Here is a 15,996-nt window from a genome sequence, read left to right as displayed (position 1 = left end):
GGTTATGATTAGGACCATAGCAAGTTGGCGCAATTGAAATGGCACCCTGATCGAGCGTCTTCTTCAGTGCCAAAACTTTCAGGAAAAGTACTTTGAAATACTGTGAATTGGTGCCACCATCACTCAGGCTTGGCACCCAATGCACTCACTCATATCGTTTGCATCATTTACAACATCCCTGGCTATAATGCCCGGTGTGAAGCATCATGCAGGCTGCCTAAAACAAACAATGCAGTTCGACTAGACATAATATTTAGGTAATCAGGCTGAATGCTTAGCATTTCATGATAAATTAATGTGATGCTATACCTGAAAATGCTTCATCAGCTCTAATGAAAAGTATTTTTGGAAGCTGATCAATTTTTATCAATTTGAAAAGTCTTAATTTGACTGAGGGAATCTTTCAAGCATTTTTCTGACTTCCCTGATTTTGCTTTCAATCTTTTAGCTTGCCATAGAAGATCTTTGGTAGTCACCTATTAAACATCCTGGCAACAATGTCTGCCCATCTCATATGTGATTTCATTAGTAGATTGTAGCTGTTTGGAATGACTAACTACATGAGAACCTCTTTGTTTGGGACCTTTTCCTACCATTTTATCCTGATCTGTTTCCTCAGACAGCTTTGGTGACAATGGTTCAGTGTCATGGCATGACATCTGTATACTGGTTTTTCATGCTTACAGCAGGGTCAACAACAAGTTAGCTTTCCAGATCTTGAGTTTTATTGGCATACTAATGCCTCTAGGCTTCCACACATTTGTGCACAGTCTGACAGAGGCCACACTTTGTATGGTTATTATGGCATTGGTTATGTCTTCACTTTAAACTTCACATGATTGTGCTCTGCCAAAAACGGGTGAACCTTCCACTGCCAGGAGATTTTGGCAATTTAATGTAATAGTAGGCTCTGTGTAAGTCTTTCCTGATCCAGACTGGTACATCACTTTTGTCTTCTTCATATTGATTGTAAGACTGAACTTGTTACAAACTAAGTGAAATTATCCATACTCTTTTGCGTGTCAGATTCAGATTTGGCAATCAGGAAACAGTCGTGAGCAATAGGAGGTCTTGAACAGTCACTTTCTGTAATTATATCTTCACCTGTAATCTCCTCAGATTGTAGAGCTTGCCATCAGTCCGGTATCCGAGGTTGATCCCAATGACATCGAAGGCATCTGTAAGCTTAGCAGAGAACATCCTACTGAAAAGGGTAGGGGCAAACATGAAATCGTACTTGACCCCATTGGTGACTGACAATTTTTCTGAAGTCCCAATGTCGACCCGATGCAAGCGAGCATGCCATCACATAATTGCCAAACCATTATAATGCATTTCTCTGGGTATCTAAATTTTATCATGATCTTCCAAAGGCCCAAAGACTGATTGTGTCACTGGCTTTTTCAGGTAGACAAATATCGTCTACAGGTTGGAGTTCTGTTCCTAGCATTTCTCTTGAAGCTGACGAGCTGTAAACAGCATGACTTTGGACCATCCTCCTTTTCTTGAAGCCAGTTAGGCTCTGGGACAGCATCCCTTGATCGATACTATGCATAGGGAGATTCAGCAGAATTCTGGCGAGAATTTTGTCGGCTGATGACAGCAGCAAGAAGTCACGATGGTTGTCCCTTGATTTTTTGGTTGTCTTGTCGCATGTACAAGTGGCTAATGGATGCATCCTTTTACTCAGCGGGGAATAAGTCAGTCAGTTGCTGTGCCATATGTGATCGTAAGCTTTGTCGACTTCTGCTGATACAGCATTTGCTCGACGTGCTTTGCCATTTGATAACAGATCAGTTTCTGTCCGGATTGGTGGATCAGTAAGAAATATGTTGATTTCCACTTGGACTAGTCGATCAATGGCCTCTTCGCTGAGAGATGATTGAGGACGTTGTTGAAGTGTTATATTCATCTTTGTAATATCGCTTCTTTATTAGTGAGTAGTATTGTGATGTCACTACCCAATATTGATAACATTCCTTATGACCGTGACCGTATATTGTCTTCAAGGCATCGTATAAATTTTTCATGTCATTCCTGTCTGTGTAGGACTGAATATCCTGTCTTGCTGCTCCACAATGAGTATCTCAGCTCTGAGTTTATAGTTGTCAGTCATTTTGATGTTGTTGAAGGCTAATGATAAAGTGCTGCCCTCCAAACAGGCCTTTTGGACCTGATCTTTCATGTTCATTGGCTCTGTATGGCAGCATTGTTGTCATCAATCCAATGTTGATGTGTTCGTGTGGTGGGACCGAGGATTTTGGATGTAAACGGAGCACATGGAGTCTTTGCAGATGGATGATTTTCTTTGATATATTCGTATCGAGCTTAAAGACTATGAGCCTGTTGTCATTCCAGCATTCTGCATTTCTCTTGGCCTTCGGTATCCTGCCTGTCTCTTCTAATGAGGATAACGTAGTCAGTGCGATGCCAGTACTTGAATGGTCCAAGACATCTTTTTACGGTTTGGCTGGTGGAAGACTCTGTTAGTAATTAGGAAGTTATGTTCAGTGCATTTCCTCTGTTGGGAGAGTACGTGATGTTTGCCTTTGCCAAGGTAATTTTTGCCTATGATGCCTATGACGTCTGGTCATGTCCGTTGATTTAGCACTTAATTGCTTAAGGACGATGAGTTTCTCTGCGTTCTGCATGACTGCGATTAGAGACTCCATGTATTCATATAATTTATCTTTTTTCTTATCATCAGTTGGAGATATGCGCTGATAATAACTGCATGTATGTTCTCCAGGTAGTGGAAATATCATTTGCATTAGTTGACACTCACTCTTGTATGGGAGATTTCAAAGTTGTTGTTGTTGTTGTAGGGTTTAACGCCATTTTTCAGCACGCGATAGGCTATACATGGCGGCCAGTATTAATGGTGGAGGAAGAAACCGGGAAATCCCCGGAAAGAACCACCGACCCTCGAGAAGCTACTGGCAAGCTTTCTCACATATCCACATTGGCCGAATTTGAGACTCGAACCCACGCAGACAGAGGTGAGATGGCAGTGATCCGTAACGGTGAGCGCTTTAGACCACTCGGCCACTCGGGGCCCGAGATTTCAAAGCTTGTGCCAGCTGAGATTTGATGGCAAACCTAATATCAGCTTCGCTTAGGTCTTCTTTATTTCGGACACTCCAGAACAGAAAATGTTTTTGCCGGCTTAGATTTCGGTGAGTTATCGTTCCTTGCAAGCGATTTTCACTCAGGGCCGCTCCTGAATGTTGAATTTCGCCACTCATGTACCAACTAGAGCTGTTCTTCTCTCTGGTCGATCTTCTATTGTAATGTCCAGTAGTGTATACATTCTACAGACACCTTTATTTCTTCTTGTTGGGTTATCTGCGCCTGCTTTGTTGCCGCTTGCCCATTCGAATCTATCCAGGAAGCGGGTGTATCATATATTGTTCACAGTATTGTTGTTATAAAATGGAGGTAAATTTGATCTATTAAAACTCTATATCTGTGTGCATCCAGAGGGGTACTACACCACAGTAGATCGCAAAACAAAATAATCGAGTTCGATTCTTGACAGTGGCAGTTTTAACTCTTCTCGTGATACAACTATTTACCACGAAACTACGCAATCAAGTATTTTGTTATTATTTTTATATTTGTTTTATTTAAAAAGCAAATCAATCTGCCAAAGGTAATAATGCTAGGTTTTAATGCTGTGTCTCTTTTATAAAATAATACGTAGACACTTTCCACTTTACATAAAAGCATCATGAAGAGCGATGAATCTGTCCCGGTAATGATTTTTAACGAAACAAAACAGAAAATAAACAAGAGTTGTTGGGACATTTCTACAGAAAAGAATTTCCAGGAATCAAAGATAAATCCACTTTTTTGTATTTTTGTTCCCTTTAAACTACGTGTGGAAACCAGTTCTGATAATCTCTAGAAACTCCAATATTTTCTTTTTTACGTGTTTGAGTTTAGGTGTTGGAAAGATTCCTGAATGCGCAGTGCACATTTTTTGTCATGGTCCTTGACCTTAAATCTGATATCATGGATAAAGACATTGAATTTGTCTCTGACAATGTCTAGATATACCAACATGATCAGTTGGTGAAATCTAGAGCTAAATGGTATTTAAATTACATCATTCCAGAATTCATCAAATGTATCCACAAACTAGATTTGATAAAATTGCGTCCATACCTGCTTGTAGTATCATGTTTCAATGCATTGTAGCTAAAACATTTTTTGGAGACCATGGATCCTAAATAATTGTCCATCTGCTCTGAGCTTTTTAATTGAAATGCGACACACCAACCCTTCCAGAGTAGTAGTGTTAATAGGATGTTCAAGGCAGACACTATTGATCAAGAGCAATTTTATTTTGGATGAACAGGACATCACAAGAAGTCATTCATTGTCTATTGGAACATCTGTTCTGAAGAAACAATTATAATACGATTTTCAAGATGTCTGCCCTGGCGGCTGTGCTTCAAGTCTGATTTTGGAGATGTAGAAAAATCAATATTTGCGAGTTAGAAATGAAATCTGATCACCAATGTGGACGTCATATGAAGTCTTTAATTGAAAACCATTCAGGAGGAGTAGCGATAAAAAGATTTTAAAATATGTGGCCCTTCAGCCATATTTTGAGTCAGGTCGTTGCCATGTTCATTTAGCACCAATGCAGACCATAAAGGTTTAGCATGTTCATAACTGTTTTCTGAAATTCTCTTCGGTTAAGGCACTTATGGGTGGCACTTGTATCTCATTAAACGTTTTCCATCCACATATGTTCTGATATGGGTAAACATTTTCTAGAAAAACTTTAAATTTTTCGGGTCAATGGTACCATATTGACTGGCGATTTTGAAGCTTTCTATCGCCAAGTTACTAACTATCTTGTCAAGACTAGAATTGTAAAACTATAACTTATCGATGTATTGCAATTGTCCAAGCCTTAAGGCTATGTATTTTTCCACAGTGCTTGAAATGACACTTATCGATGTATTGCAATTGTCCAAGCTTTAAGGCTATGTATTTTGTCTTGAAATGACACTTATCTGTGTATTGCAATTGTCCAAGCCTTAAGGCAAAGTTGATTACGTGATTTGACTCAGATGCTGCATTTAAAACAAGATCGAGGACCAAGACCAAAACGTAACGTAAAGTGATTTACAGTATTCGGGATTGGCAAGTTTCACCGCATAGTTTACGTTTTCCAAGGCATACCCCATTTCATTAATTGTATCTTAATGCCGTGGAACTTTTTGTATATGGAGTGGTCAGTCTTTTATTGCTTTGATATTTGTCTTTTCTTCTTAACTCTGTTACAATTGGTGAGAATTTTTTGTTTCGCCAGTGAATAAGACATTTTAATCCAAGCCTATTTGCTGTTCGATAATTGTATCAGAATTATCTCTTAACGAAATAGGATTTATGAAAATTTTATCCCATATTTTGCCGTTTATGTTACTAAGATAGTTTAGAAAAAAGTCGCGGATTAACAACTCGCAATCGTCTACAATTTGTTAGGACACAATGTTCCTATCTATATTATAGTATACAAAACATTTCTCTAATTCATTTATTGCTCTAAGATAATTCGTAAGTTGATATCTCATTAAACGCTAAGTTTATGTGACTGAAAACAATTCAGCAGCTTATGGGCTTCTTCAACAAATCTGTATGAGATGTCCAAGGTGACCGAGTAGTCGCTCGTCTTTACAGATCACTGCATCTCACCTCTGCCTGTGTAGATTCGAGTATCGGGCTCGGCCAATATGTGTATGTGAGAAACTTCTTGTGGATTGGTGGTTCTTCACTGGGTTTCCTCAGGTTCTTCCTCCACCAGATATACTGACCGCTGTGACTAGCATTTTGCTGAAAATGCCGTATATCCCAGAATAACATCAAAATATTTACATAATGCGTTTAAGCGAAACAAAGATTTCATTTTCTGCAACGTTATGCACATTCCAATGATAATCCCAGATTCAGATATATTTATAAATTGTTTAAAAAATCTTTACGCATCAATCGGTGAATTTTTCGACATTTATATATACCGCAGTACTGTTTTTTATGCAAAAGATATTCTCAATCTAACTCTGACAGTATACAATATTTTATGACTAACTCTGCCAGCATAAAATATAATCTCACTAGCTGTTCCGCAGACAAAATACTGTTAGCATTATATTTTGCACGGTGACGTGGCGATCCATAATTTTGTGCATGCAGTAGTATGGTTCAATCAATAATGTAGGCCTGAATGCGGCACCTAGTATAGTAACTTCAAGTGCTCGTGCATACGTGGGAAAAGCATCACCACTGGTTTATATAGAAATGCCTGAATTATGTGATTCTAGGGTTCAAGGGTAATGTCTGGTATCTAAGGAGAAGACCTATCTCAGCTACCAAAATCTACAAACCCCATTATGACTCTATTTATATTTATACCTCCATTTGTACCTTCTAAAATCTGAATTCCTTATATGAGTTATAACTAGAATATATAAATTAATTGAATCGCATTATGTCTGATTGTTCTTAATGAAATAACAGTTCTCATTTTTTTCTTTTATAAACAGCATGACAAATGACCTTCAGCTATTCAATGTCAGCTGTACCTCGGATCGATTTAGAACGTCTTTACCTTAATTTCAATCCATCTCTTTTGTGGATCAGTATTCAGTCCAATGCTGTCTCAGTCAGTGAAATTTAAGGATATGTGTCTGTCATTATTATGACAAACAAACTGTTTCCTTTTCGAATTTATTCTGTGCTGGACTTCTATGTGATTTTAGAAGTTGGTTTACATATAACTCATCAATACATTATGTATATATGACACATTTATTGGAATGATTACAACCACGTAACGTGACAATTATTCGAATCATTAAAAACCATGTAGCGTGACAGTTACTGAAATGATTTACAATTATGTAACCTACAATTACTGGAATGATTAAAACCTTGTAACCAGACAGTTATCCGAATGATTGAAAACACGTAACCTGACAGCTATTGGAATAACTAAAAACCATGTAACCTGTCTGTTAAACCTGGCATTGTTAGCATTGCCTATATCAGTTAGTTAATAAATGGTATCCAGCAACTTTGAAACATAATCTGCTATATATTGCAAGATAACAAATGTGCAAAGCATCCATTCATTTTCCTTTGATCACCTTTTATTCACGTGATTGTGCACACTATAAATGTCCCTTCGAAACAATCAAGACGTATGTTCAATGTTGACGGACTGGTTTTGGGGTGGATGCATAAAAGAAATGAAAAATACCGTAAATAAAACATTGTGTGTGTTACCACAAAGAGCAGCTGAAATATGGCACTTCCAACATGTGAAATAGCTATTGTCAGTAGATAAATATAACAGAGAACCGATGTATTTTCATTCCGAACGCCATATCTTCTATCAATTCCTCCTGCCTCTCCTTTATTTAACATATCACTCCTTAAAACAGCTAAACCACGAGCCGATACAACACTAGATTTAAGGTTTCATTTATTAATTCTTAAATAAACTTAGTCAATCTACATAGCCTTTTATATCAGTGTATAGAAACTCCAAAATTATCCGCACATCAGCCATTGCCTCTGACCAGTTGTGTTCACGAAAGGTCAAGGTTGGCTAATTTTAGTACCTGTCGCAGCTTTCCATGAGTACGACACGGGACCAATCTAGCTGTAGTATGTGCGTTGTTTGTGTTACGTCAAAAATGCATTTTGACGTCAGAACAATTTGATGGCGAATTATGACTAATAAGTATCCTAAGCAGTAGTCGTCGTGGCAAGCAATGGACGGTAATCAAATATTCACCTTTATCTTAGAAAACTTAGCGTATTATCGCCCATGACTTGCGACGATGAGCAAAAATATAATAACGTGGAAACAACATGGATTTCTTCACATTTTAATTTATTGGACTCCACGAACGGCATTAAACATTAAAAGTGCTCGTATAATTGATGGTGATATGTTATATTCTTTCTTCTGTCGAGACGCCACTGCAGCGCCAGCTATTGATTGTAAGCCGGAAACTCTAGTTCTTGCTTTTAATCCATTTATCTGGAAACTCACACAAAGTAACGCAAAATATAGATATTTTAAGACTTTTTCCAGCATTTATTGCACTATTTTATTCCCCTCTCACCAAAAAGAAAACAACCCAAGACACAACAACAACAACAAAAAGTACACCCCCCCCCCATAAAAAGAACAAAGACAAAAACTAAGAAAACAAAAACAAATTACTGTCATAACAACTGGAAAGGTCCGAAACTTATCCCAGGAGTCAAACGCTTTATGTCCGCAGTGGCGTTGTTAAGTGGAAAGCAGTTCTGACTATCGTGGAGTCCAAGTTCTTTCGTCTAGCATCAAAAGGCACAGGTATGCTCTGAATGAATCACTGACATCTCTCCATTTGCTTCTGTGGTGCAGTACAATGATCTTACATATGCTTCAGTGGTGCAGTGGAATGATTTCACGTATGCTTCAGTGGTGCATTGGAATGATCTCATATGCTTCATTGGTGCAGTGGAATGATCTCACGTATGCTTCAGTGGTACAGTGGATTGATCTTACGTATGCTTCAGTGGTACAGTGGATTGATCTTATGTTTTAGTGGTACAGTGGAATGATCTCACGTACGCTTCAGTGGTACAGTGGAATGATCTCACGTATAACGTTATGCTACAGATTACAAGGATCATCAGCAGCCTACAGCACCACAAATCTTAATGAAACTGAAATTTGTTTTGATTTTTTTTTATCTTAGTAGTATTTCTTCTTCTTCTTCTTCTTCTTCTTCTTCTTCTTCTTATTATTATTATTATTATTATTATTTACTTTTAAATATTTTTTAGTCTTTCACCTAGTTAAGGTTTCACCTACTACCCCCCACCCCACCCCACTTGTAATTATATTTTACATGTTCTTTTCTCTGCTTCCACTTGCCGTGTTTTCGTGTTTGGCTGATACAATTCTGAGTGAGAGGATACAAACAGTAAATAAAGTTATATGCCGAAATTTTAATTAGACGGACTTGTATAACATCTTGTTATATTCAAGCCAAATGCAAGAATTGGCCTCTTGCATTTGATTAAAATCAGTAATAATTTTATCAATCCACAACAATTTGTACAACTTTTGTTTCAAAAAAATGCACTTTGATGAAAACTGAGCTTTTAAAAATTATATCGAGGTGCTGTTCTGGCTAGAATACCCGACTCTCGACCAGAAGTGCGTGTGCTCGATTTTAGACCAGATCATGTCTAGTGGGCCGCCATTTTGTGTCTTTGGGCAAGACACTTTTACTTCAGTTGCCTTGGCATCATATAACCTTGAATGTGTTGATGAACTGAAAAGAATCCAATCAGTCACTATCATTAAGTAGTTTTGAATGCATTTGACAGACTTTATACCATGTGAACCACAACGACATAATAAGGACTGAAAACGGCTATTGTAATGCTTGTTTAATTCTCTTACGAGTCTTGAATGATTTTGTAGTGCCTTATTTTTGCTAAAGTTCCTGCATTGTAATAAAATATTGATAGATTTCTTCTCATATGTATTGTATTGGCTTCATAATGTCAATATTTTAAATAAAATTGAGAGATAAATCTGAGTAACGTTGACGCCTGCTTCATTTTATTACACAATAATACATAGTTGCCATGTATCATTAAGGTGGCGCTCTGCAGTTTCGAACTTTGCATAGGGTTTAATGTTTACAGGAAATGAATTTCCCAGGGTGTCCGCACTGGTTATCCTGGATATTTATAAATAACCTTGTATATTTTAGTTATTTTTAACATAACCTTTAATGACCTTTCATTTTGTATGGTATTAATGGGTATAATTTGGTATGGTATTAATGGGTATAATTTGGTATGGGATTAATGGCTATAATTTGGTATGGGATTAATGGGTATAATTTGGTATGGGATTAATGGGTGTAATTTGGTATGGGATTAATGGGTATAATTTGGTATGGGCTAATGGGTGTAATTTTGTATGGTATTAATGGGTATAATTTGGTATGGGATTAATGGGTATAATTTGGTATGGGATTAATGGGTGTAATTTGGTATGGGATTAATGGGTGTAATTTTGTATGGGCTAATGGGTGTAATTTTGTATGGTATTAATGGGTATAATTTGGTATGGGATTAATGTGTATAATTTTGTATGGTGTTAATGGGTATAATTTGGTATGGAATTAATGGGTATAATTTTTTATGGGATTAATGGCTATAATTTGGTATGGGATTAATGGGTATAATTTTTTATGGGATTAATGGGTGTAATTTTTTATGGGCTAATGGGTGTAATTTTGTATGGGATTAAAGGGTGTAATTTTGTATGGGATTTATGGGTTAATAGAGTATGCAGCTTTTTCTTACTTCAAAATATTCCTAGCTCACGCAGGTCATTTTCACTTCCTGGACTTAAAGTAACTGTAAAATAACCGAGCCGATATATTTTTATTCAATCAGTGCACTTTTCAGAAACTGGTATTGCCAAATCTGCCTACATTCGTTTTCCCTACTTTAATACCTACCTAAATTAGTTCCGGCTGAATTTTCGAGAAAATTGAGTCCGCCATTTTGATATGTTTGCTTAGATCGCGTACAATTTCCACAACTACAACATGTAAAAACATTTCATCCTCTGTATATGAAATTAAGCCTTTTATTCTCTCCTATGCGCATGTTGCAAAGGCAAACAACTTGACCGTACGCCCGTCAATGCGCCAGAAGTACGTAATGTCTGTGGAGCGCCCCTTAAGTAGCAGATCGGGAACCAAGTTAAAGCCAAATACATCTGTGACGTTAATTTCGAAATACATGACGTCACTTCCACTTGGATACGGTAGGTTTCCTCTATTCTGGTTGAAAAGTGAAGAAAAATGGCAGAGGAGGAGCCAAAACCTGTTTCTGTCATTAATGTCAAAGAAAGTCCAGACAATGAAGAAGAGGAGAAAAAATATGAAAGGTAAAACAACAAAATGCAAAATATCAAATGTTGTTATCATGGATATTCTAGAAGTATATAACTACTCTCAGAAGGCTGAACTCTATGGAAATGTCTTTATTTATTTTGACTTTTTGCCAGAGTGGATGCATCCTAGTTACGTCATATTGTTACATCAAATAAAATCGAAAGTTTGGGCCAATGAGTAAAATGTAAGACCCCTTTAACCAACCATATGCTACGTTATCAGTTTTTGAGTATCAAATTTTCTCCAGTTGTTGCTACGTCATCTTTTAAAGGCGTGTTGCATTTGTACATATCATTTTTAATAAGTCTCCATTGTCTTTCCGCATGTTATGCACCTTAAGTATGGATTGCCGAATAATAATCATTGCATTATCTTATATATTTGCTTTCATGTATTGGACTGTGTCGTGCCTACGTTTACATATTTCTATCCATGCTACATGCGTATTGTTAATAGAACACAGAGTATAAACATTTCTTTACAAGTCTTTATTTTTCTTTTAATCTAAAAATTATTCCAATAGCATTAAACTATTAGTTTATATTGGTGCTATATAAGACATTGTCTTCGTTTATACTGTTATATCAGAGTTGTATTAGTGTATACTGTCATAGTCGACTTGTCTTCGTATATAGTCTGAGTAAACTTTTCTTCGTTTATACTGTCATAGCAGACTTGCTTGGTGTATACTGTCATAGCAGACTTGTCTTCGTTTATACTCTCATAGCAGACTTGTTTCGGTGTCTACTGTCATACTAGACTGGACTTGGTATATACTGTCATAGCAGACTTGTATTGGTGTATAATGTCATAGCAGACTTGTCTTAATTAATACTGTCATAGCAGACTTGTCTTGGTGTATGCTGTCATAGTAGACTTAAAACTACCTTGCATTTTATAAAGAATATTACCTTATTCTTAATTTACAATATCAGTTAACTTTTCACTCATTTGTGCAATAAAAATATTGTATTAAATAAACTCACGAGTATATGTTGTACTTGGACGACCATAATGCGCATGAATGAATGATCGCATATTGTAGGAACACACCATGCGTTACGTTTGCTTTGGTGTTTTGAAGTCCATAAACGCATGTACGTTATTTAGTACCGAGGCAATTGGCATAACATTACATTGCCCAAGGGCACACTGTTAGTTGCCTCTTATGGCATGCAGAAGGGCGCACAGGACTAATTCTACATTCCCCAGTCTCAAGGGCATGATCATCAGTTTTTAGTGTTTTCAACATAAGTATATTTTTGTATTAAAAATCTGGGTATTTTCATTTTCAACACACGGAATGGGTTATTATTTTCCTGTCTAGAAATGTTCAACAATATTAATTCCATAGAAAGAGCCCCTTCTCTCTCTCCACCCACTTTTTATTGCGCAGACAGGTTTCTAGGGTGGGACTAATGCATTGCCTGTCCTCACGGTCTATTTCTGTTGCTGACATGTTTTCTCTCTTTTTAATTTTAATTAACTGGAGAACTGGGGTGACGATGTTACCCCATTGATGAAAAGAGAAAAGTTATGTTTGTCCTTGTTATCATATAACAAATTTAACAAAAACTGTCTCAAAGATGAATTATAGAGACCTATTATAATAGGCCTAAGATTGTCAATGACTATTAGGGACATGTGAAGAATGGCCGTGCCATTGTCAAACTTCATAAAAGCGTAGAAAGATCCAAGATTTTCTTAAGCAATATAAAGAAAGGAAGAAGGAGCACATAAATCGAAAATGCCGAAAACAATCAATCTGTCATCTCGGCAAGCGATGATATTATTTGTATCACATCTGCCTTCAAAACATAAAAGGAAAGCACGATATAAAAGCAAATTGAAAGAAGCTTGGGAACAAGTTTATTAAATAAAATATAAAACTAATTTAGGTGGTTCTAATAATAATAATAATAATAATAACAGCAACAACAACAACTTGTCCCAGGTCAGAAGCAAAATTGGCCATTCTAGCTTTTGCCCGTATTTAGTTCATGAAGATTATTGTTTTTATCTCGTCCAATATGTGAGTAAATTCGTCTCCTCGTCACCCGACAGAGATAAATTCGGCTGGGGGGATGATAGGGGGTTGGGTGGCGAGACCATGTCAGCAGTGGAGTCAAACTTGCCTTAGCGAGGACCAGAATGTAATCATGACTTTGAGCCTTCTCTTAGAGACGGTTGACGGGGAACTATGGAGCCAGTGAGAAAAGATTGAACACAAGTCACACTTCTTATAGGATACTATATCGAGAGGGAAAGCAGATAGGCGGCAAGCAAATCCTTACTTGCGATACCCACGATTCCGACGCAGACCGTTTGTCCTACTATTTTTAGCGAAAGTGTCGCTTCTTGGTCTCTGCTTTGAGCTTTAGGCCGTACATGCGATGGTTCTTTTCTGGTGTCACACAAGAAGATTAGGATATATTACGATCTGATACTGAGTGGATATTTTTAAATCGTCTATGCTACCACTTCGATAGGTATTCGGACCTTGGCAAGAAACACAAATCTTACTGGAGGTTGTGCCATTCTAGTATACAATACGTATTGTCAACGCTGATCAATGGTCAGTGGTTTCAATGGTAGATATAAAAAAGAGTTCAACCTGGAGTTACCTATAAAAACTAATACAGGAACGTCGCTGTCTTGTAGCTTCGTAAAAGAAATGTCAAGCTCATTACCAGAAGTCATTCCTGATGTAAAGCAACTCCACTCCAGTGTTCTCCGTGCTCAAGATAACTTAAAGACCATTGACAGTTGCAATACTGGTATGCTTCTAGAGTTAACAAGATGAAAACCAACGCCCATGGATGTCTCACGGTTAATGTATTGTTACAAGCCAGTAGTCTTTACTTCACCGAGCGGTGTCAAACCTGGCGCGATTCCCACTAGAAGTCATAAGTTTACCCCGAATTTCCAAAGACTTCTATACAGTTGTAAATTAGAAAGCCAGACGTGTCAATTCTATACATCCATTTTACTCTAATCAACGCAAGACCACAAGTCTCACAACCTGCCAAATATCTATCAACCGCACATCTGCATGGTTGATCTTCATCAGGTTTCCGTAGGGCAGTAGTTCACGCCGTAGAAACTATACAACTATCCCCTAATACAAGGAACTATTTTAACTAAGCCGCCTTAGGTCAGTCAATTCATGGTTTCAAGGCACACTTCTCCAGTACAACTGCATCATATTTACCACCATGGCGACATAAACGGTATCTGCCGAGTCCCTTCTTATTTATTCCTTTGTGTAATTTACAGGTTTGGGGGTGCGTGGCCTGGGCCTGACGTCCCGCTTGCCAAAGGAAAGTGAAGTGTCTCTCATAGCCTCTCCTTCCCAGGTGTAGTGATCGCCGCAGGACCACTGTCTCGCTCTGCGGGGCGGGAGGTTACTTGCATATGGCCTCTCCTACACTATTGTGTCCACAGCAGCACCTTCACGCGGTGCCCCCTGTTTTAACAGAGCCTGCTGTGTGGCGCGACCGAGTACCCGGCGGTATAACTGGGTGGGCAGACTGGGATCATTAGCCTTGGCAGGCAACCAGTCTAAGAGAAGGGAAACTCTGACCCCAAACCCGGGCAGATGAAGCTCGTTAGCCTTGTCAGGCAGTTCATCTAGGAGAAGGAAACTCTGATTCAAAACCAACCAAGTCCCATCCATTGGATTATGGCTCCACTGCCTTGTGGATATCTTCGGGAGAAGGAAAGGCTACGGGAGTAAACCCAGACAGAAAATCAGGAGTGGAGCCCCTAAGGCGGCTGGGGGTCGACTACGACCTCCTTCCGGCAGCTCCTGCATCCAAACTGGTGCCAAATGTCATGCTCAGCATTCCTTTGGACCCCACCAGCAAGGACGAGAGGGGGATCCTGACGTCTGGGCAGCCCAGGATCTCCATACTCCACGCCCAGGCTCGCGCCCTGGAGAGGACACTCCAGTCTCGCTACTGAGTGAGGAAACAACACGGAAACTGACAGTTTACGGGTTATAAGTCCCACCCGATTGGCGTAGGGAAGGGGCGCCACGGGTCAGCTTTGACGGTGGGAGGGATCATCGTGTCCCACTGGCCAACTATCGCCCGCCTCAAGCCGGGCAGCCCCCGGTCAATAAGGTGTTGACCCGCCATCGTCTGCCTGCTCCAGTGGGTGTCTGGAGCTCAGTGTGTTGTTCAGCATGACAAGCAGACGGTAATTCCACACCAGACAAAAGAAATAAGAAACCAATAAAGAAGACTCCAGCTCTTCGATTTGCAAGCTGGAATGTGCGCACCATGTGTACAGGCATCTCCGACGACCTCAGAGAAGTGGACGACACCAGAAAGACGGCCATCATCGATAGAGAACTCACAAGACTAAATATCAGCATAGCTGCCCTCCAGGAAACCAGGCTCGCCTCTAGTGGCTCCCTCAGAGAGGAAAACTACACCTTCTTCTGGAAGGGTCGAGAACCTGAGGAGCCCCGTCAGCACGGAGTGGGCTTTGCCATCAAAAACAATCTCCTGGCCTCGGTTGAACCTCCCACAGGGGGCACTGAGCGTCTCTTGTCCATCCGCCTCACCACTACTTCAGGTCCTGTCAACATCATCAGTGTCTACGCCCCAACCCTCACGTCATCAGAAGACATGAAGGATCAGTTCTATGGGCAGCTGGACAAACAGATCAAAGGATGCCCCAAAAATGAACCACTATTCCTCCTCGGCGACTTTAATGCCAGAGTAGGTGCGGACCACGAGTCCTGGCCTACCTGCCTCGGATATCATGGCACTGGAAAGACCAATGAAAACGGCCAGAGACTGCTGCAGCTATGCACCTACCATGGCCTGTGCATCACAAACACCTTCTTCAAGTGTAAGCCACAACATAAAGTGTCATGGAAACACCCCAGATCTCATCACTGGCACCAACTCGACTTGGTCATCACCAGGCGCTCTGCCCTTAACAGCGTCCTCTCCACCAGAACCTACCACAGTGCAGACTGTGACTC

The 15,996-nt window shown here is 39.2% G+C and overlaps 1 protein-coding gene across 1 annotated transcript in view; it reads left to right on the top strand.

Annotated features, from left to right (window-relative positions):
• Positions 1–10,868: 10,868 nt before the first annotated feature.
• LOC149804539 (uncharacterized) overlaps positions 10,869–15,996 on the top strand; it is a 55,930-nt gene continuing 50,802 nt past the window's right edge. Inside the window, exon 1 of the mRNA XM_089932776.1 lies at positions 10,869–10,993. Coding sequence (XP_089788902.1) covers positions 10,908–10,993 — 86 coding nt within the window. The 5' untranslated portion in view covers positions 10,869–10,907. The remainder of the gene's footprint in view (positions 10,994–15,996) is intronic.

The sequence above is a fragment of the Sinohyriopsis cumingii genome, chromosome 2, assembly GCF_028554795.1.
Source record: "Sinohyriopsis cumingii isolate HCF-2022 chromosome 2, ASM2855479v2, whole genome shotgun sequence".
Classification (NCBI taxonomy): Eukaryota; Metazoa; Mollusca; class Bivalvia; order Unionida; family Unionidae; genus Sinohyriopsis; species Sinohyriopsis cumingii.
This window is presented reverse-complemented; position numbering and strand designations above follow the sequence as displayed.